This window comes from Ursus arctos, unplaced genomic scaffold (assembly GCF_023065955.2).
Source record: "Ursus arctos isolate Adak ecotype North America unplaced genomic scaffold, UrsArc2.0 scaffold_2, whole genome shotgun sequence".
In the NCBI taxonomy this organism is placed as follows: domain Eukaryota; kingdom Metazoa; phylum Chordata; class Mammalia; order Carnivora; family Ursidae; genus Ursus; species Ursus arctos.
In genome coordinates, this window is record NW_026622874.1 from 75,534,651 (window position 1) to 75,557,930 (window position 23,280).

The 23,280-nt window shown below is 55.6% G+C and overlaps 2 protein-coding genes across 2 annotated transcripts in view; one reads left to right on the forward strand and one right to left on the reverse strand.

Annotated features, from left to right (window-relative positions):
- SNX29 (sorting nexin 29) overlaps positions 1–16,525 on the forward strand; it is a 511,081-nt gene extending 494,556 nt beyond the window's left edge. Inside the window, exon 21 of the mRNA XM_026520303.4 lies at positions 11,489–16,525. Within this exon, the coding sequence (XP_026376088.1) occupies positions 11,489–11,618 (130 nt within the window). The 3' untranslated portion in view covers positions 11,619–16,525. The remainder of the gene's footprint in view (positions 1–11,488) is intronic.
- CPPED1 (calcineurin like phosphoesterase domain containing 1) overlaps positions 1–23,280 on the reverse strand; it is a 200,549-nt gene that overhangs the window by 15,663 nt on the left and 161,606 nt on the right. The window lies entirely within an intron of this gene.

A 23,280-nucleotide genomic window follows, 5' to 3' on the forward strand; every position in this document is an offset into this window, starting at 1 on the left:
TATTTCGCCAGCTTGCATTTCTCTGCTCCCCGAGAGTGGTCTGGGGCTGTGCCGGGTGCCCCGCGGACTCGCTCATTCCACGTGTCTTCACGCAGTGCCTGTTCTGGCCACCCCCCACCGACGTGCCCGCTTGGCATCTGTGAACCAGACTGACCACGGCAGCACTCGCCAACGGCTCATGCAGGGGAGGGGGCAGGGGCCGGGGACGCCACACTGAGACCCCAGCAAGAGGACAGAAGGGAAGGAGGAGAAGGAGCGCACAAGGGCACGTGGCTTTCTTTGGGGCCCAGTAACTACAGAGGCAGCGGGACAGGAGTGTGCCCAGCTCCCGCTGAGAAGCCTTAAGGCTGGAGGGGAGGAGGCAGGACCGTGTCCGGGATGGTCGTGCGGAGTATCCTAAGGGTTTCACTCCGAGAGGAGGGAGATGAGAGGGTTTGGAGCCAAGGAGTGTCCTCATCTGGCTTGTTTTAGCGGGATGGTTCCAGCCCTGATTCAGCTCCCCAAGCTTCAACAAATATTAGCAGAATGACTAACAAGCCTGTTTATCTTCCCCCATGAAGTGCTCACCCTGCATGTTTGTTGGGCTGTCTGCTCATTCTTGGTGGTTCGTAGGAGCCCTTCAGACACTCCGGGCCTTCCCTGGTCTGCCTCCCCCCACACGGCGGGACACCCGTCTCTCCTTCTGTGTTTCTGCATGTGGCTTTAGGTCTGTTCACTTCACGCTGCCTTGTAACACCACCCTTACGGTTTTCTATGCTGCTTGTCCTCTGCACCCGCAGCGTTAAAACCACTGAGCTTTTACTAGCGGACCGAATCTGGGTGATGCTTCAGAGGGGGTGCCTTATTAACAGTCTCAAAAGTCCTATTATCACCACTCTCTAGGAGAGAAGTGAATATGGATTATTACTCCTGTTTTCTCAAAGTAAACCTCAGAAGTGCTCGTGGCTTTCTGATTCCAAGGCCCATGTTCCGGTGTCACACATGGCCGCCTCCACTAAGCTGGGCATGACCAGGGTACCGTCCGACCTGAAGGACAAGGCTCAGTTGCCATAAAGAAACTAAGACACAGTGACTGGGTGGCCCATGAGCAGAGGTGACTTTGGAGCAAGACCTGCAGCTCAGGGATAACTGAGCAGAGCCGGGGGTGGCGCGGGCTGGACCCGAGGGCCGCCGGGAGCTGTACAGGAGGGAAATGGAGGGGGACTTAGGACGAGGTGCCAAGGAATCCACGAACTCAGGGAGACCATTTCGAAATCTGTTGCGAGTCCAGGCCAGAGGCCGTGGTGGCTGGATCTGGGATGTCACCGTGGGCATGGAAGTGCAAGTGTTGCACATGTGTCCAGACGGAGAGCCCACGGGCCACTTTGGTGAATTAGGCATGGAATGTGAAGGGAAGAAAGACCAAGATGGTGGGTCAGGGTTTGAGCAAGGAGGCAGGTAGTCGTACCGATTAGGAAAGCTGAGAAGACCAGAGAGGAGGTGAGATGGGGAAATGCAGAATTTCTGTGTTGGCCAAGTTTAAGATAGGGAGACGGGCAGTGGTTACCATCGAGCCCTGAGTCCCACCGGTAAGGAGGAGAGATGGGGCTGAGAAGGGGCAGTGGCAGGATCCAGGGAGTGGAGTTTCCAGGAGGAACTAGCCATGGGTAGAGGGCTAATTAGAGGCAGTGAGAACGATCCAGTCCCTTTTCAAAGCAGCCTTTCAGGGGAGGTCCCAACATGGCAGCTGGGTGCAAAGCTTCCCGAATGTCAGTCTCCGTCTGCTCGGGAACCCGTGGGACACCCACTTGGGGTAATGAGCTCTAACTGAAGAGGCTCCCAGCCAGGTGCCCAGTGTCACCCCAACAGCATCAGGGCGTCTGTAACGATCAGAAGCCCATCCACTGTCCAGGCCGTGAAAGCATTAAAGCCGACATGTCTGGGGGCCACAGTGGGCAGTACAGTGTTTTTATGGACTTGCACCATCCTTCAACATGTACTAGGCCTAATGCATTTTTACTTTTCTCCAATAGCATCACTGACCGCAGGCACACGCGCGCGTACACACACACACACACACACACACACACACTCGTGTGCACGCTCTGTCTTGGTGCCCTGTCTGCCTGGCACGTGCTGTACCTTCCCCTCCAGCTCAGCTGCCCCCCCCACCCCAGTCCAGTCTCCAAACAGAAATGGAACACTTCCCCCTCTGATTGGTCCCTGTGCCCACGGAGGCGCTCTCTCCAGCACCCTCGTACTCTCCCCCCACCCCCGCTCTGTTGCTACTGCACCGTCTTGGTTCTGACCTCAGGATCCTGCTCCTGGGGCCATACCAACCCCACAGGGCACCCTGGCTCTGGGGCTCCTCTCTGTCCTCGTCACTCCCGGCCCCACTGGGAAACTTCAGAGGCTGTACGTCTGAAGTGGGTTACACTAATGGGGCTCCCCACCATCCTCAGGGGGCTCTCATAGCAGTCCACCATCTAGCCCCTCTTCCAGCCTCAGAGCGCACCTCATACTGTCTTCCCAGAACCCTTGAGATATTTTTCTCTGCAAATATCTCTGTCATCTGCCCCTTAGCCCAGAGGATGAGAAGAACTGGCTGTAGTCAGACGGGCCCAGGCTGGCGTCCTGCTGTCACATAGGAAACGTGTGACATCGGACCAGTCCCTGCACCTCTGCGTGCCACATTCGACGCTCTGTTCTAGACTCCATGCGTGCAGCAGAGCCCCCACCTCCCAGCTGGGTGGGCGGGAGACACACATACAGGGTTGGTGCTCAGGCCCCGGCCCTCCAGCAAGCACCCATGACTGTCCCCTGGAACCTGTGCACGCTGGCACTGCGGCTCTCCCGGCCGTGTCAGCCTGTCTGTGGCATCCCAGGACAGACTGCCTGGATCTAAAGGAACATCACGGCACCTCCCTCATGAGGCCAGCGTGTAAAGATGATATTGAAAATCAGTCACCAGAGACCTTTTGGGGTTAGGAAGTGTGGTGATCCGAAGAACCACCAGAACCATCTGTGGGTCATCTGCGAGGGCAGAACTCTTGGGCCCCAGATCTAACCAGGGCGCAGGCAACCGAGGAAGTGCATGGAGGCCACCTTCCACTAATCCCCAGAGACGGTGTTCACACGGCGAAACCTTCAAGACCGTAGCGGAGTGACCGGCGCACGGCTACAGCGCGTCCTCTGGATCCCCATCGTAGTAGGGGCCGGGGCTCGAAAGCGTGCCCACAGTGAGTTCAAAGGCTGCGTGGCCTGGTACATCTGGACCAACACAGCCGCTTGCAGCCCTCATGCCACCGGCCGGCGGGGGTGAAGCGAGGCCTCCCCCAACCCCGCAGATAGGAGGGCAGCTGTTCTTTGTGGTTTGCTCACTGTGGAGGCAGAACGCAGTCCTCCTAACTCCTGCACACACACACCTCCCCAAGGAGCCGGGTCTCAGAGGACAGTGGTCATAGCTTTGGTAGAAAAGAGCTCGGTCCCATCCGTGAGCCAGGGTCCAGCCCGGCAGCCGGCATCACCCATGCGAAGCCACCCTCCAAGCTACGGAAGGCGGCTCCCAGCAAATGGAATATTGACCGGCTCTCTACACCCGGTTTATAAGCGAAATAAAAAGTAAATCTCTCCCCATGGCCATTTTTCACTGCTGTGTCTGAGACCATCGGATCGATGTCACCCACATGCTGGGGACTGGGATGCCACAGGGGTGCACCCCAGAGGCTTATTAAAAAGAGTTGTCACCCCTGGGGCTCCTGGCAGGGTCTGCTTACAGACACGGATTCCTTTGGCTCCCAGATGGTAGCCAGCAGGAGGGGGGAGGAGTTGTTTCTGAAAGGGTTGCCAAGTTGATAGGTCAAGGAGAGAACCCCAACAGCTCGAGGAGGTACGTGGGGGACATGTGGGCTGTGTCCTGGGTGAGCAGCCGTGCTCAGGAGGCTGCTTCCCCCACTGCCTTCCAGCGAGGGCCGAGGCCAGTTTCCAGCTGAGCTGAGAACCAGGTGCACGGTGTCGGTCATGGGGAAGAGACGTCCCCACAGAGCTCCTGTCTCCAAGGCAGGGAGTCCCTAGAGCCCAGGAAGTTCACATCCCGTGGCCTGGGGAAAGGAGGCCTCTGCATCCCTCCATCCCTTGCTTCCTGCACACTGGTTCGAAGTCTGAGACCCTCCCCGTATGGACCCCAACATGGCTTTAACAGGACCAGAAGGACAGGACTGTTAGAGCGTGGGAACGGTTAGAGCCATGCGTTGGGGACCAAATCCCAGTTCAGCAGCGGGGGAAGGACAGTTACCAGGCAAGCAGCACAGTCCCATGCTGTGTCGTACGGGCCTGCCAGAGACGATCCTACCATGTCCTTCCACCTTGTTTTTTCAGCTTGGGCCATTTCTTTAAACAGCCTTAAGACAGAGTTCACATGCCATACAATTCGCCCATTGAAAGCTGCCCAAATCAGTAGCTTTGCGTCCAGAGAACACACAGCTGCCACCCTGCTTTAGTATCTTTTCATCAGGGCAGAAAGGAGCCCCATGTCTCCCCTGCTCCAAGCAACCACATACGTCCTGTTCTCCAGGTAACCCTACTCCGGACGTTCCCACTAGCAGGATCACAGTACTCAGACCGGTGAGCCTGGCGTGTCTCGATCAGCATGGGGTTTGCAAGGCTTAGCCATGCCGGGGCACATGTGGGGCTGGCAGCGTCTCTCCCTCCCCCTGAGGGCTTCTGGCTGGCCCGGGAGTTGAATCCGCATATGCCCGAGGAACAGGGAAAAGCACAGAGCCATAGGTGCTCCAAGACACGGGAATGGTGAGGAAATAAAGACCCCCAAACCGCCAAGACTACCTGCTTCTGTGTAACGTGGAACCAAAGGCAGGTGTGGAAGAGTGATCTAATTTGGAGGGGGGGGCACAAGGAAGAGGAGAATTAGTTTCACAAGATCTATCTGTATAGAATGCTCTTGGCCTCCACTTTTCGAGAAGACTGTTACTTTACTTCCGGTGTAGAAAGGATGTCCTTCCCATGGGAGTTTTAGGTTTTCTGCTTTTAAGGAAAGGGAGAGTCCTTCCCTCGCATTTGCTGCTTCTCACCTGCCTTAAACCTGTGTAGTCGGGGACCACGGTGATGTGGCGGAGGGGTGTGGTGTGGCGGAAGGGTGCGGGGTGGCAGAGGGCCGTGTTCTGCCCCCTGGGACTTGCACCAGAGCCTCAGCACCCCTACAGCTGACAGACCTCAGCCACTCTCCTGATAGACACTGGGGCGTCCATGCTTTGGGGCCATTATGACTCCTGCTGCTTTCAACACCCAAGTCCAAGTTTCTGTGTCGGACGCATTTTCACTCCTCTCGGGTGTCAGGTCCCACGGCAACTCTGTAATCATCGGGGGAACTGCCTGCCTGTCTTTGACGGCAGCCACAACAGTCAGCATTCCCACCGGCAGGTGGTAGGGCTCTGATCTGTCCCCATCGTGCCCAACACTGGTGTTGCTGGATAGTAGCCATCCGAGGGGGCGCGAAGGCAGCCTGCACTGGGGCTTCGAGGCGTGTGTCTGGCTTGCTAACGATGTTGAGCATCTTTTCACAGCTGATGGGTCATTTATATATTGTCCTCAGAGAAAGACATATTCAGATGCTGCGCTCATTCTTAAATTCAGTTGTCTTTGTACTATGATCCGTCTTACAGGGGAGGACTGGGAGGCCGGGCGCACCCATGACCTGTCCACATAGCCCTGCTGGTAAATTACCTGGAATCCCCAGGGCCCCTGCTCTTTCTGCCCAGATAAGGGGACAAGGTCACAGTCTCCTATAGGAGAATCAGATCAGAGATGCCCATTCATGCTGCAGTGGATCTAAAGACTGCCTTTCTCGGACAAGCTTCTTGAGATGGACATATAGATTATATGTGGTAAACCTTGCCCTTTCTCCTGTATGGTTCTAGGAGTTTTGACAAAAGCATGGGGTCCTAGAACTACCACCATCATCAAGGTACAGAATGGCAGCCCTTAACCCCCAGCGTCACCTAGAGCATGCTGTCGTCAACCCTGGCACCCTGGGATCTGTCCCTGTAGTTTTGCCCTTTTCCAAAATGTCTTATGAACAGAATCAGGGGATAGCCTTTGAGGCTGGCTGCCCCCCCCCTTTTTTTTTAACTTGAGGACACCTGGGTGGCTCATAAGTGTCTGCCCTTGGCTCAGGTCATGATCCCAGGGTCCTGGGATCAAGTGCCCTATCGGGCTCCCTGCTCAGCGGGGAGCCTGCTTCTCCTCCTGCTCGCATACTCGCTTGCTCTCTAGAAAAAAAAAAAAAAAAAGTCTTAAAATTTTTTTGCGAGAGCAAGCGAGGAGTTGGGGGTGGGGGGTTTGGTTCATGTGTTCGTCCTTCGTTGATGGGTCAGCAAGCTGCTACAGTTGGTGTGTGTTCTCCATCCCTGGTAGCAGATAGAGTGTGGCCAAATGTAGAAGGGGTGGTTGTGTTGCCAAGTCTTCGCTCACGCCCGCGTCTCCCTGCAGAAGGCGGGTTCGTGCAGCGCCGGGACCGCACGGATCTAGATCACCTTGCAGCCTTCCCGGCCGCGCCACCGCCACGTGCCGCCCTGCGTCCATACGCAGCCTGGGGCATCAGCCCGTCCCCTTCCTGGAGCCTGTCTCACGGTTCTTCCTGCCCTTGCTGCCGAAGTCCCGAAGCTTGTCCTTGCCGGACGTCACCTGTGCTCTCGCATTCTTCTCTCAGTTGTCTCGGGGCCCTGAGAGCGCCACATCCACCTCGAAACGTCGCAGACTCAGGTGTTGAATGGGTCACACACGGTAGGACAGACCAGTAGCATCCCCATTTCACAGATCAGAAAACGGAGCTGAGGGAAGGTAAGGAATGTACCTTCCTCGAGGGTTCTCTAGAGTCTAATGGAAGGAACCCTGGTTTTCAGACTCCAAAAATGAAGTCCTGTCCAGTGCCTCACATTGTTTACGGAGGAAATCCCTGTGTAGGGTGGAGGTGGGGCCTTCCTTGTCTGTGGAAGGGGGCAGATTAGCCCTGACCTCGTAAAGGAGTTGGGAGGTCAGGAAGGTAGTTCCCCCTCATTCTTCAGTTCCGCTCCCGCCGAGGGCCCAGCCCCCACTTTCTCAGACAACACAGACGAGCCGGAGCAGTGACGGGGCTGGCTGCTCGGGGGCCTGCCGTCTATCGCCGGGGCCAGGGCGGAAACGGGCGCCGTCCCTTCAGTCCCACCGTGCACGAGGCACGGAGTCAGTGGCTCACAAGGATGGGGAGAACTGCCTTCTAAGGACACCGAGCTGTGACGGCAACAGAGGCAGTGGCTACAGCAGGAGCCCGAGGGAGCCTCGGTTCCAAAAAATCAAATGTCCCTTTTTTCAGGCTGCACTCACAAAGTGAGCTTCCCACCTCCCTGGAACAGCCCGTGCCCAGCCCTGGGGCGCCGCTGACCTCCTCCTGGTCAGAGCAGGCTTAGCCCCTGCCCCAGGCTCGCCGCCCCCTCTCCTCCCAGCTGACATATACCCACAGGCTCACCCCTTCTGCTACGATCACCTGCCCGTATTAGACACACGAAAAATCGTATGCTGTGAGCACAGGAGATCTGCCCTCCCCCGCTCTGGGCATGTAGTACGTTCTCGATGAGACCAGGACAGTGCCATGCAGCGGGGCTCTAGAAAGGATTCCGGTGGAACGAGCTTTGGGCCTGCTGATTCGTACCTCCGTACCCTAATCACCAGATTCCACTCGTGATTCTAGGAGTGGGACTATTTTAGACACTGCCTGTAGGGAGAATCCCACAGAATTCTAGCTTCCGCGGATTGAGCTCACGCAGCATCATCTCCTCCGGGTTCCTCCACGGGGTTGCGTGGGTCAGGATTTCCGGGAAGGCCAAGATTCTGTTATATATAATGGCCACATTATCTTTATCCATTCATCGTCCCCAGACTCTTAGCTGGTTTCGTGGCCTCGCCGTTGTGAGCGCTGCTGCAGGGAACATGGGGCTGCAGATGCCGTTTCAGGGTCCTGATCTCGGCTCTCCGGGGGAATCCCCAGAGCTGGGATTGCCGCATCGTACACTTCTTTCTCTCTGTCATCCTTTGAAAGCTCCACGCTGTTTCCCGGAGCAGCTCTACCATTTTGCGTTCCCGCCAACACCGTACAAGGCTTCCAAGCTCCAACTTCCTCCCCAAAACATTGAGGCTTTTGAGAATCACCATCCTGACAGGTGTGAGGTGAGAGCTCCCTGTGGTTTGGATGTGCATTTCCCCAATTAAGGAGCTGCCTAAGGGCTGGAGTAGGCCGGTCTCCAAAGACGACACGCAAATGGCCAATGGCTATAGGAAACTGTTGGGCAGTTCTTGACCTGAAACAGCAGCAGTTCCTTGGGGTGTGGCCTTCCACACGCCCGGGGCTGCCAGCTCTTCATCCACTGCCTTAGCGCCGACCCCATCATTAGTATGGCTTCCTGCTCCCCTGGACCTTCCCCCTCTGCCACCGGCTCAACTCCAGTGCCTGCCTGCTGCGCCCGCTGTCCCAGGTTTACGGGAGTTTCTGCCACAGCTTCTGCCCGTCTGGGCCAGCACGGCCATCAGGCCCCTTGTCGCTGCTTGCTGGGGCCTTGAGGATGGAGCTCTCCCTCCCCCCGTACCAGCTGCTTTCATGGTCGGACCCCCAGCAGGGATACTCAGAGCCCCCCAGGCATCGGCTCAGTGACGTCCCACTCCACCCGAGCGGCCAGTCCTGCCTTCCGGGAAGGCAAAGCAGCTGGCGGTGTCCCCCAGCACAGGACCCTTCCCATGGTGAGCCATGCCACTCTCTCCTCATTTTCTCAGCTCTTCCTCCTCCAGGAAGCCCTATAAGCACCGTGATGCCCGAGTCTGGTGCCCTGCTCAGAGCACCGTGTGTTTACCCGTCAGGATACCAACTGTGCTCCTGGGCTCTGCACTGCCCATCCCCAGTGAGACCGTGGGCCCCTCTCTGCCTGGCGCAGTATCAGGCGACACAGCTCACGGGCTCTGAGTGGCTGAGTATCCCTTGAACTCTCAGAACAGCCCCACCTTCATTCTGTCCTGGAAGCCAAGGGTCAAGGAGAACAAGGCGGGCAGCTAGCATGTGGCCTTACGTGGGGTCAGCGCCCCTTCCTCCCGGCAGCATCCTGAGGGTCCCTAGCTCATCATCTCCATGGGACAGACGAGCAAGGCTCAGAGACAGCAAGGTGCCCTGGCTGGCAGGACTGGGCCTGGTTCAGAGCCGCTGCCCTGACACCCCAGGCTAGGCTACGTCCGCCACAGTCGGTGCCGTTTCTGGAAAAGAGGAATGTCCTGACTAACTTGTAACTCTCCCTCCCCAGAGCTGCTGAGCCCCGGGCCTGACAGGCTCTGGTGGGACTCAGCCCACCTTGTAGGCCGTGCCCAGTGAGGACAACAGCCACCGAGCTGGTCGGCCACTGGGACTCTGGATCCTGAACAGTGAAGGGAGGGGGTGGTTTCAAATGACGTTCACACCCAAGCCGTCCCCACCGCGTGAGCAAGCGTCTGCTGCCCGTGCTGGGAGGGGCCTTCAGGCACAGGAGGCTTGGTAGCCGGGTAGTTCTGAGACAAGACCAGGACAGGGTGGCCTTCAGCCTGCGGCCAGATGTCCTTCTGAAGGAGGACCGTGCGGCCGAGCCGCTGGCCGGGCGTGGGAACGAGGTGGCCGCTCCCCCTTGTTCCAGGTCACATGTGGCGCTCACGCCGTGCCCGTGAAGCGGGGTGCATCTGGACTTCCGAGGGAGGAGACGGTCACGAGAGGAGTTTTTCAGTTTGTTACTGAGGTACTGTCCTGACCTCAAACCAAGGGGCGTCTCGCTGAACACAGTGGCCGTGTCCCCGCAAAGGCATGAACATCCCTCGTCGTCTGAGCGCGGAACCGTTGTGGAGACACGGCAGGATGTAGGCTGTCCCACAGAGCCCAAGGGACCCATGCGGCAGGGGCCGTTTCCTTCACGTGGCTCATTCCCTCACTTGTCTGGAGGGGCGTGGACGGTTCTGGATCTGCCCCGTACTCCCTGGGTGGCCTGGGTCCTGCTGAGCCTGGTAGAGGGGCTGTCTTCCCTGGCCGAGTCTGGGGGCCACACATTCGGAAAGGTGGTGGCACAGGGACACTCAAGACATGAGTGTGAGTTTCATCTCGGCGTGGTTTTTTAGACACGTTTTGTACCAGTGAGACATTTATTGTAGAAGTTACGTTTTCTGCCAGCTGTGGAGACCATTATTGTTTAAATACCACATCTTTTGATTCCACTTTTCAAATCTCTGTACCACACAGAATAATCCCAAGCATGTCCACGCCCCAGTCCCCGGGGACTCTGCCGGGGTGGTTAAGGATCTCGAAAAGGGCAGAGGGCCCAGGTGGGCCCCGTGTGCTCATGAGACAGAGGAATGCAGGGGGCCAGAAGCAGGGAAAAGCAGGGAAACATTCTCCACTGGAGCCTCCAGAAGGAACCGGTTTTGCCAACATTCTGACTCTAGCTCCCTAAGACCCGTTTTGGACTTAAGACCCCCGCAACTGTAAGATGGTACGTGTTGCATTCAAGCCACTAAGTATGGGGTCACTTGTTAAAAGAACCGTAGGAAATAAGTTCACCAGCTCCGCGGTCACAGCCCAGACCCCTCCAGGCCCCTCTCCACAGGGCAGGCAGGGGTCACTTCAAATGGCAGCTGGACCGTGGAGGACCACCTGCCCCGCCCCACCCCGCGAGCCTGCAGCGGGGCCACCTGACGAGCCTCCCTCCTGCACGGAGAGCCTCCGACCTGACCCACCAGCGCTCTCCGGTGCCTCTGAGTGGAGGCCGCAGCCTCAGGCTTCGGCCCAGGGAGGCCGTAGCTGCCTTCATCACGTCCCACCTATAACATCAACTCGCCGGTGGCCCGTCAGTGTCCGCCAGGCCTGGGAGAACCCGTGTTGCTCACGGCGGTATCTCCAGGGGCTTGAAGGGCTCGACCCACACGGTGCTCAAGAAAGTCGTGGAATGGAGAGACAAACCGCCTTGTGCTGCAGGTTTTTCTGAACCCCTGGCAGGGGGTTCCCACGCCCTCGTTTATCTTCGGTTCTCCTCATCCAACCTCCCCAGGTGCTCAGTGCCCCGTCCACCATGGCCTGCGGCGCTCCTGCTGTCCCGACGCGTAGACCGTTTAAAACCGAGACAGGTAATCCCTTCGGTTGGACTGCTGAGCTGTTTTACTATTTTTGGTTCTTGTCCCCAGGAACGTCCTTCTAATTAGACGCTGGCCTACATCCTGGTTATTCTCTTAGGATGAATTCCACAAGAAGTCCCCCTGTTTTTGCTACACCTCTTTTAACCTTAAATTTAATGTTATCCAAAGCATTTTCTTTTCTTTGATCTTCCAGCAAGGAAGACGGCGGAAGAAAGCCACAGCCCCCCTCGTACTTGCCAGTCGGAGCTGGAGAGCAGCTGTCCCCTCTGAGACCACTCCCGCCCTTCTCACACTGACTTAATCCAGTTCTCCCTGCTCTGTCTTACAGGGACATCACTCCTCCTGGAGAACCACTGACCAAGAACACCCGGCCCAAAGTGGCTTCCCGCTTCCCCAAGCTGTCCCGAGGTCACCCCAGAGAGACCCGCAACGTGGAGCCCCAGAGCGGCGACCTCTGACCTCCGCCGAATCCCAGACTTGGGCCCTATGTGCTACGCCAGCTGCCTCCGCCCAGCCACTCGGCGTCTGACCTGGCCCCGGCAGCCGGCCCCTTCCAGCCTGGAGTGAGCCCCCACGTCACCGGGTGAAGCCCCGAGAGCGCACCTTCCCCCCAGTCCCGTGACACTGATTAAACTGGGCAGTCTCAGAGGGCAAGGTGGCTGCTTGCCGGACAGACTCGGACACACAGGCACCCTCCCAGGGCCTGTCCCTTCCCCTCCCTCCAGCTCGGGGGCCGGCAGGAGGGTGGGCACCGGGGGCAGCTCGGAGCCCCTTGATGGAGGCGCACAACTCCGAGGTGGTTCGGAAACCACCTCTGGACTCTTTCCCACACAGGAATTAGAACGACTGTTACCCTTTTCTTTTTCTTTCCTGTTAACGTAACTGCCTGCTGTAACCTATGGACACGTGGGGCTAGAGGGGGGAGGTCGCGTTCCTTCCCCTTTTACTCTCTACCCGTGGTCCTAAGACCCCCTGGTTGTAGAATCCGTGGCTCGCGGTAACTCACATGGCTTTCCTGTGAAGGGGCCACTAAGGACGCTGAATGGAGGTGCACAGAGCACTTCCCCCAACCTTCGGAGCTTGGCTTCCGGAAGGACTAGCCCCTGTAGGTGAAACCTGAGGCCCCCTGGGCCCACATGCCCCTTGTGAGGCTTGGTGGCCCTGGGCTGTCCAGAAACCCGGGGCCTTGACCTCACAAGGCAAGAGGCCTCAAGGTCATGAGAGAGACTGTGTTCTGAGAACTACAGCAGAAGCAGCCACAGGCCCTCGGGCTTGCAGACTCCGGAGCCTGCAGAGCTCCACGTGGCTCCCTGGGAACCAGACAACATACACTCGCGACAGATCATGGTCATTCCCCAAAGACACGTTCATGCTGTACCCTCTGCCCCCCCACGTGCTCTCAGTGTGTGTCCCCCCCCAGTCTCAGAGCAGGCCCCTCGGCAGGTGGGAACGGGATGAAGATGAGCAGCCCGGCCAGCTCCTGCTCCCACGTCAGCCAACTTCGCAGAACCAGAGCCCTTTGGCCAGTTTGAACGTGCAGCACCCCGGGCCCGTCGTGAACGGCACGTACAGCTATGAAGAGCTCGCGTTTTTTGGGGGAAGGACTGAGGAGCTTGGTCCGTGTTGTCCAACAGACCACGCGGCAGCCAGACTGACGTGAGCGAGAGGGAGGGCGTGAGGTGCTTGTGGACGGCTAACCCCAGCAGCTTCCTGGAACCATCAGAACCGCTCAGACTTGGGGAGCCGCCCCCCCACCCCGGGCAGGCATCAAGCATTTCCTAGACCAAGGGACATTCCAGCACGCGGCACCTGGAAGCTTTCTGTCGGGCAGTCCCGTGAGCCAGGGGCAGCGGAGATGATTCCGGGCAGTTCAGCACAGCGACGTGCTGTCCGTGCCGCCCTCCAGGGAACCACGGCGGCCCGATCCACTTTGGAGGGAGCCATGAGCTGGGGGAGCAGACCGAGCCCACCGTTCCCGTGGGGGGAAGCTGGAGGGGCCCTGTCGCCAGCTCAGAGGGCTCGAGAGGACCCGAGACACCGTGTCCCAGGAAAGCTACACGGGGACTTGCCTTGCTTGCTAGGGGCTTCCTTTCCATTCCAGGTCCCACAGGGCCAGCCAGGTGCCCGTCACTGGCTGCGGGAACAGAGTCGCCCTGGACTCTGAGAGCTTGCGCTGCCCCAGTCCTGCCTCCCAGGGGTGGGGTCCTGCTCCCCCTTGGTCCCTGGGAAGCTGTGTTTGCATGGGATATGGAGTGGAGCCTCCCGCGGCTGACGTCCCCTGCGGCTGAGGGTTCTGCTCAACCCACCCGTTCGGGCACCAAACCCGAGACATGTCTGTGAATCTGACCTCACCTTCTCCAGAATTCCCGGAACCTGCTTTGACATTCTGCAGAGGTTAAAAAAACAAAGAAAAAAAAAATGCCCAGGACTGTAAGGGACAGATGCTAAGCCTTGAGAAGCAATTACACACTCAGCCTGTATTCACAAAAGGAGAAACTCTGCCTGTTTTTTAAAGCTTGATCATTCATGGAAACCTTGCCCTGCTCTTCTGAGACGCGGCTGGAAAAGCCTGTTCCTGGGACCACATGCAACCCATCGAGGCTGCATGCGATGTGCACCCCGTGTTCGCGATGCCGCAGAAACCCTAGAACCAGTCAGCATACAGACCACCCCCCTCATTTCAGCTCCGACCCGCACGTGACCTACACATGACAGCCGCTCCTCAACGCCTTAACTCTGGGCTCACAGAATGTTCCGCAGTGGCACCTCCATCCCACTGCTCGAGATCCCTGCCCTGCTCCCCGGCAGGCGGGGTGGACACAGAAGCAGTGGACCTCCCGTTCCTGGAGCAAGAACCACAGACCCAGGTCCACCTCCCACACCACCCCCCCACCCCGTGGCTGTGTCATCTGCTGCCCTGCTGTCTGATCCAGTTCAGGGGGCTGGCTGGCCCCGCCCTGCATATCACCCACGCAGCCGTGTGACCCGCCAGAGGGAAAGATAGTGCAACAGAAAAAAAAAGTGCAAGCTGTTCCTGGATCCAGTAAGAAGGTTCTTTGGCACCTCCCAAGCCAGCACCCGAGGAAGGTGACAGGGCTCACCGTGGGCACCTGGGCACCACTACCCAGGTACACCCAAGGTCTTTGGTTACAGAGGGATCCCCTACCATCCTACGAGTCCTAGCAGGAGACAGAAGCAGGGAAAGGGAGGAATGGGCTGAGGGTCTGTGGACAAGATGTGGCTACACGCTGGGCTCTGCTCCACGGCTGGGCGCCTCCTGAGTTCCCGCTAACCCCTCAAAGTTGTTGACATCGGGTGGATAGCACAGCCCCAGCTCCTGCCAAGAGCCAGCAGGCCCGGGAGGCCTAATGACGAATCCCATTTGGGCCCGAGTCCAGAAGCGGGAACGGAGCGCTGCCGGCCAGTCCCGCGATCAGACACCGCCCTGCTTGCCTCCCAGCACCCAGAACCAGGCTCTCTCTGGCCGGGCTGTGCCAAGGGTCCTCGTTTTCTCTCGGCTCCGCATGGGGAAGTTCACCCATCTGAGGCCCAGGGCACACGATTCTAGGCCGCAACCGCCCGCCCCCACCTGCTGACCTTCACTGGGGTACCGGCCCGCCCCCACGCATGCAGGCCAGGCTTTGTCCTGTGCGGCCCCCACAGGCACCCGCCCCACCAGTCTCCTCCAGAAGCCTTCATGCCTCAGCCTGGCACCTTCGTGCCAGCACCAGAGCCCATGCCCGGGGAGCCGCTGCACTCCTGAGGGGCCGTCTCGCCTGGGCGCGGAACTGAGGGCAAACAGGCTCCATTTTCAGCCTGGAGCGGCCGGAACACCACCTGCCGGGGCCCCACCTGCCCAAGAGCATCAGACCGGCGAGGAGGCATCCCAGAAGGGGCACACCTCCTGCTCGATTTCTTCCCCGAAGGCAATAATTGTCCTGACCTTTCCTCCGTGTTCCGCTCGGGACCGTGCCGCGCACGCTGGGCTCTGGCCCCCACCCGGGCCGCGGCAGACAGAGGCTGCTTCTGGCAGGCAGCTGTCTGCTCAGGAGCAAGGTCTTGTACAACCATCCTTTTTCTAAATATTTTGCATTGTTTCATTAAAGCTAACATTAAATATTTGCTGTTGGGTTTGGCTTCTGTGCTAATTCCGCACAATTGTAGCACTGTATATTTTATCTAACATTTCCGTGCCAAAAAGTTCGTTTTCATGTTTCTGTAACACGTGGTTTTGATTAGGTTTCTAAAATAAAACCTCAGCTCCTGGATCGGTAGGGATGAGGGGGGACCGTCGGCGCCCTCCGAGCCCACCGGCTCTGGGCTCGGCCGACCGCGACCCAGACGCAGCTGCTCGGCTCACCCCGCGCTCACCTTCCCCGCGGCTACGAACCACTGCTGTGCACGGGCCTGCGTGTGACACTCTGGGCGAGGGCAGGGGGCCTCTACCCGCGTGTCTAAATCCTCACCGCCACAGCGAATGGGCTTCTTTACCTACCTAACCCGTTTCTTGAGAGGAAAATACAAAATCTGGTTTCTCTACAGCGCGGCTGAGCTTACAGCCTGGATGAGCCCCCACCGCTAGAACACGCTGAATGCACTAACTGTTCTGAGGTGCGGGGGTTCCGTGCTCCCTGCCCAGGGAGCGCCCCTCTCCCCGGAGCCTGAGCCGGCCCGCTTCCTGCCTTCCCCACTGCGAGCCGCGAGGCCACTCGTTCACCTGGAAGGATTCTTTCCACCCTCAGGAGAAACCGGAGCCGAGGCCCTTGCAAAAGCCAGGACCGTGGCCACAGAAGGATACGGAAGAGCAGACGGCGCATTTGCACCCCGAGTTGCTGAAAGGAGCCTGGAGAACGCGTTTGCCGGAGTGAGGGGGTGGTGGAGCTCACGAGGATGCTTTCCCATCTGGCATTCGGCCTAGAAACAACGTCCTTACCTCGGCGGCCTTAGCTTCCCCACCGCTGCCATCGTCGTCCGGTAGAACACCGCTCGCCGTAGCAAATACGGACTTCCTGCAGGAAGGCGCCTGGTGAACGTATCCCAGCAGAGTCCCCCTCAACTGACGGGGTCCCCGTGAACCCTCTGCCGGGGAGGGGGGAATTCGGCAACACATGGAGAGTCTAGTCCACTGTCCGGACGAACGTGGGGCCTAGCAGTCGGCAGATTTGCTCTGAAACGTGAAGTATTATGTTAACTGCCCTCTTATGTTAAGGTTTACACAATAGAATTTTTAAACAAATGTGTTTAATTTTCTAAAATCTCTTGTATTAAAATTTTCTTTTGGAATAAGCTGTGGTGATTTTGTTACAATCTGGTTGAGATACACCTCTTTACAACGACAATAAAAACGGTCACGTTTTATAAATTAGATGGTCCACTTATGGTCTGTTTCTTTGTGTTCTTTTTCAGCAGTTGGAGAGTAGCTCAACTTTCAATACACACATTATAAAAATTTCCAGAAAGCTCACCCCCCATTTCCCGGGAAAGCCTAGAAAACAGCATTCACTTCGAGCGACCTCAGCTTTATCAGAGCCGAAGTGGAGCAGAAATCCCAGTGCGAGCCGGTAGCCCTGGGGGACTTGGAGAAGTGCCATCGGAATGCCATACAGAAATAACCCTTGTTACAGGTTCTTATTCATCCACATAGTTATTGGGCACCTACTGTATACCAGGCATCTTGCCCGGCATGGGCGTCCAGCGGGAAACACGACAGAAGCATCAGGTGAGAGGGGTGGACAATAGAGGTTTGTGAAGCCAGCCGTCCCTGTGATTACGGCCTGCAGTAGGGCCCTCGAAGGAGTAAGCTGGGCTTGGGGAGCCTAGAATGGGCCCAGGACCCGCTTTGAGGCACAGAGACCAGGGTGTCTCGCCTGTGGCTGTGTCGACACTGGGGAGTGGATGCGGCTGGGGGGGCCACACGTAGGACGTGTACGGTGTGTCTGGTCTCGACCCACGAGATGCCTGTAGCTCCGCGTAGCTGTGACCACCAGAAGTGTCTCCCGCCATGGCCGCGTACCCCGAGGGACGGCCGTCCCTGGCTGAGAACTGGGGTGGGGCCAAAGGGTTCTTTTGGCAGAAGTGCCATTTAAGCTTTAGCTGGAGGATGAGAAAGAAATGCTACACTGTCCTTCCCCGCCCCTCCCAAGTTCCGTCGCCTTGAAAACCCACACCACACAGCCAGGGACTTCGCCCATGTAGCCTACTTATGGGGACGGAGGAGAAAAAGGTCCTCGGGTTCAGAAGAGCCCAGGCGTGAGGTCATTCTGTGAAACTCCTACCATCAGATCTGGGGGGGATCTGACCGGGGCTCCAAGGAGGGTGCCCTCCAGGCTGATGAAATACGGGGGGAAGGACAAATGCTGGTCGTTGTGGACAGCAATCGCCGCACACACTGTGGCCTCCAGCCCTCTCAACCCTACACCCCACCCCCACCCTTCACCCCTGCCCCGTGAAGCATGTGCCTTCCCAGGTGTATGAATTGGTAAGAAAACTAAGCTTGGGCTGTGTGTTGGCCCCGGCTCCCCCAGCCCAAGGTGAAGGAGAAACTGGGGGGCTGTTCGCATCACACCCACGGCCAGGATTGTCTTGGCCACACTGTCGCCCCTGCCTCATGTCCGTGTGTGTACTGAACAAACCCTGACACATACAACCCCTTCTCAGGGAGGGCTCAGCTTCCCGGCCCCCCCAAGCACAGCTCACCCCCCCCACAGCATTCCCTCGAGCTGTCCCAAGTGGAGGCTCATTCTCAGTTTCCCTATTTCAAACCACTTTGCCTCCTCAAAAGCATCAACTCCTGTGGCCCTCGGGCCAGCTCCTGGTAACAGCCTCTACATGGAGGCTGGCCTCCTCTCTGACCTCCATGTGGCTTCTCCTCACTCCCTGGTCACTAACACCCCAGCCAATGGCCCCGCATCTCACTCCTCAACTGCTCCCTCCCCGGAAGCTTTTCCTCTTGGCCACTTGTGCCTCTTCCACACCCACACAGCAGCCATGACCTTGTCACCTCTGGAGTCTTGAATTACGTTCCCCGCTCTGACCCCTCTGTCCTCCCAGTGCATTACTCCAATATCCCCACCACAACAATTCTTCAAATACGTTAAGACCTGCAACCTGTCAGTTTTTAAAACCTTGTCCTCCTCACTTTCTTGTCAAGTCTCCTCCTTCCCAGCATTGGTTCCATGGGCATGACAATCATCCCTCCCAGACATCCACTCTCTTGCCCATCTCTCTACTTGCTTGGCAAAAGCAGCCCCCACCAAGCCCAACCAATAAGCCAGCATTACCGTAACTTTACTTTGGGGACTCCACGCTGTGTTTTCTATTAATTTGAGACTAATGCATTTGAAAAAATTATTAGTTTATGTTTGGGGGCACATGATTCACAAAGATATAATTTTTCAACATCAGCACCTGAAAGGGGAGGGGACAGAGCTATAGTGTTTTGTAGGTTACTAAAGGTGAGCTGGATAAAAACACATTGGAGTGCTCTAAGTTCAGGATGTTCAGTGTAACCCCCACTGTAACAACAAAGGAGATCACTATATATGCAAAAAAGAAATAAAAGAATTTCAACATTTCACTAAAAAAAATTTTTTTAAAGGAAAACAAAAAATGGGAAGCAGAAGGCTATAAGATATATTGAGAAGAAATAGCAAAATGACACAAGTCCCTCCTTATCAGTAATTTCTTTAAATGTAAATGGATTAAAGTCTCCAGCAGAATGGATAAAAACACAGGATCCAAGTACACGCTGTCTACGGGAACTCACTTTAGATCCAAAGACACAGACAGTGAAAGCATGGGAAAAGATATTCCACGTCAAAAGTAACCAAAAGGGAGGAGCAGCTATACTAAAATGAGACTAGACCTTAAATTTTAAAAAAAAAAGGTTGCATGAGACAATTGTGTAATACCAGGCTCAGTACAGCAAGAAGATCAAATATAATGCACACTTCATGATGGGCCCCCCGATTCTAGGAAGTAAAAACCAAGAATTAAGGGAGAAATAGACAGTTCTACAATTGTAGCAGGAAACTTCATACCCAGTCTAGATAACGTATACAGCACCACACAGAAGGCAAGAGGATGTAAACACGATAAACCAGCTGCATCCAACACAGGCACAGAACACTCCCCAGGACAACATACACACAATTCTCAAGGGCACAAGGGACATGCTCCAGGCCACACCATACTGGTATCATACAAAACATCTTCTCCAACCACAAAAGGATGAAGTTAGAAAGCATTAACAGAAGGAAAACTGGAAATTTCACCTATTTGTGGAAATTAATACACTCTTAAACAACCAATGGATCAAAGAAGAAATCACAAGGAATATTAGAAAATGCTTCAAGATGAATGAAAATGAAAATACAAAATACTGAAACTTACAGGATCCAGTGAAACCAGACCTAAGGAAGAGAGGTACAGCCATTAATGGTTATGTTTAAAAATAAGATCTAAAGTCAGCCACCTAACTTTACGACTTAAGGAACTAGAAAAAGAACAAACAACCCAAAGTGAGCAGGAGGAAGAAAATACAGATAAGAGCAGAAATAAACAGAGAACAGAAAAGAAAGAAAAATTAATGAAACCGAAAGTTGGTTCTTTGAAAAGATCAAGAAAATTGACCAACTTTTAGTTAGATAAAGAAAAAAGGACTCATTAAAATCAGAAAATAAAATGGGGACATTACTACTGATTCCTCAAACAAGAAAGATTATGAGCATGCTGTGGACAGCAGCATGCTGTAAGTTGAATAAACTCCATGAAACGGACAAATTCTTAGAAACACCCAACCTTGAATCACTAAATTATGCACCTAACACTAATACTACACTGCACATTGAGGAATTAAATAAAAACTTGGAAAAAAATACACAAAGCCTATAAAAACCAAGTCCAAAAATAGAAAATTTGGAAAGACTATAATTGAATCAGTGACCCAAAGTCTCCGGGCAAAGGGAAGGACTGGACTCGATGGCTCCCCTGGTGAATTCTGCCAAACATGGAAGGAACAAGTGCCAGCCTCAAGCTTTTCCCAAAAACTGAAGAGGAGGGAGCACTTCCTAACTCATTCTATGAAGCCAGCCTTTCCCTGAAACCAAGACACCACAAGAAAACTATAAGCAAATATCCCTGGATAAATGTGGATGTAAAATTCCTCAACAAAATACTAGCACACATTAAGGTGCCTATGAAGAGAACTATACACCATGACTAAGGGGAATTTGTTCCTGGAATGCAAGAATGGTTCAACATATGAAAACTGACCAACGTAATGTGCCACATCAACAGAGCAAAAGGAAAAACCACCAGATCATCTCAACAGGTGCAGAAAGAGCATTTGACAAAATTCAACATCTCTTTTAGGATTAAAAAAAAAAAAGGCTCATTAAACTAAGAATAAAGGATACTGCCTCCATATAATACAGGCCATATATTAAAAAATCTACAGCAAACCTTGTATTTACTCAATGGTGAAAGACTGAAAGCCTTTCCTCTAAGATCAGAAATAAGACAAGGGTGCCCATCTTCACCCCTTCTATTTGATATGGTACTAGAAACGCTAACCACAGCAACTAGGCAAGAAAAAGAAGAGCATCCAAATTGGAAAAAAAAGAAGTAAAATTACGTATCTAAACATGAGACCTAAAACCATAGAACTTTTAGAAGAAAAAAGGGCGAAACCTTCAGGACATTAGACTTGTCAATGATTTCTTGGCTATGACTCCAAAGGCGCCAGCACCAAAATCAAAAATAGACATACTATTAGGAAATTAAAAAAAAATTAAGCACCTTCTGTATCTTCAGTATCACCTGAATAAAAAACACACAAAACAGAAGATATTTGTAGATCATGCATGTGGTAACAGATTAGTATCCAGAAAATAAAACGCACCCAACCCAAGTCATTTGATTCAAAAATGGGCAAAGGACTCAGACATTTCTCCCCAGAAAATATATAAGTGGCCAAAACACACGTGAAAAGGTGCTCAGTGTCACTAAGCGTTAAGGAAATACACGTCAAAGCTACAAGGAGATAGCACTTCATGTCCTGTAGGAAGTCTGTGATCAAAACCGGGGTGGCTTATTCAGTCGAGCATCGACCCTTGATCCCAGTTCAGGCGTTGACCTCAGGGTCATGGGTTGGGTGGGGAGTCTACTTTAAAAAAAAGGTTAAAATGAAACCGAAAGGAGCAAATAAAACATAAGCAGCGGCAAGAATGGAGCAACGGGAGCCCTCGCGCACGGCTGGCGAGAACGTGAATGCGCGCAGCCGCTGCAGAATCCAGCACGGAGGCTCCTCCAAAACGCAACCCCGGCGTTGCCGTGTGGCCCGGCAGCTCCCCCCCCCCCCCCCCCCGCCCCGCGCATCCACCACAGAGAACTGAAAGCAGGGTCTGGAAAAGATTCTTGCACACCCACGTTCCAAGTAACATCCTTGCCAAGAGTTAAAACACGGACACAGCCTCAGTGCGCACGGACGGAGGAGCGAGCACGGTGCACGAGGAACGAGGAACGGTGCAGGGCCTCGCGCGGGAAGCTGTGCCGCGCGCTACCACAGGGGAGCAGCGTGAGGACCGCGGCGCCGTAAATGCAATGAGCCAAACGCAGAGAGACAAATACCGCACGGCTGCTGCTCTACGAGCTGCTTAGAGTCACAGACAGCACCAGGGCTGCCGAGGGCGGCGGCTGGGGGACGGGAGCGGTCCTTCGGTGCGCACAGGGCTCGTGCCGCCGCTGAGTTCGGAGCTGGACGGTGGGGGTGCCGGCACGGAACGGCGGGCTTAAAAATGGTTAAAATACTCAATTTTCTTATGTGCTTTACCCCAGTGAAAAATCGATGTAACGAAAATAAAGAAGAACTTTAAAATCGCAAAGACTTGAGCATGCAACCGATGAGCTGTGGAGCCTTCGATCAGGGCGCCCCCGTGCCTCTGTTTACCCCTGAGAGGGACACCCGAGCTCGGATCTGCTCCGGGCTGTGACAGGTCAGTGAGGCACCTGGCCCTGCGGGGACCATGCGAGGGGCGCATCACTGCCGTCCTGCTCTGGGTCCCCATCCCTTCAGGAGCCACCCATCAAGCCGGCCGAGGCGGCCACGACCACTCAGATGAGAGCAGCCCCTCAGAGGCTGGACGCCGCACTCGGGGAGGCAGGTTTGGTCCTCGGGTTCTTCCAGCTGCTGGGCGCATGAGAACGAGCTCAGATCACGGTGGCCCCTCCGTGTCCCCGCAGGGAATAGAGCCGTCGCCACCCCACCAGTCTCCCCCTAGACAAGCATCCCTGTCCTCCCGCTCCCTCTGCGGGGCAGGTTCACCCACTGGAGGGGCAGGGCAGTCCCTGAAACCTGCGATTCCTGAAGCCCCATAACGCGGCGGGCGGGGGCAGGCTGCGCTGGAGGGGTTCGCGTTCTCAGACTTTCTAACCGTCCCCACGATTAACTGGTAGGTGTTGCATGGTACCCGGGACTCCGTGCACCTCGAGGAGTCATGCGCCTGGGCAGGCCTGGCTTCTCACTGCCTCTTGCGCGGCCGGTGCAGGCTCCCTGACTGTTCCCTCGGCCCGCGTGGGTCTTGAGTTCAGGATTACTCTGTGGACTGCGCACCTGCTGTGAGCCAGGCCTGGGCTGAGCCCTTCAGGCACTTCACATCCTGTAAGCCTAACAGCGACCCTAAGAGGAAACGGAGGACCAGAGACCTGCTGGAATGTGCCAAGGCCACACAGCACAGCACGGCAGACTGAAGGGGGAGCTCAACATGCGTGGGACAGGGGAAAGCAGGGGTCGCCGTGTCCAGCCGCACCTCTGCCCCTGACTCTCCCCAACCTATTATGCACCTGTGCAAACGAGCAGAGATGTGCTTTTTCTGGAAAAAAGGAATTTACGCACGTTACTCTCTCTCTGAATGTTCTGATTTCTACATGATTCGTCCACCAACCACGCAGGTCTGTTTGCTTTCCACATAGTTCTTATCACTCGTGCTGTTTTCACGGATCAGCATCCTGGGAAAGAGCAAAGGGATGCACCCAGCGGGGGTCCTTTTCATGCAGGTGCTTGAATCCTGGAGTAGCCAGACAAGCGGTCACCCCGGGACACCAGCGGCGCCTGAGGCTCAG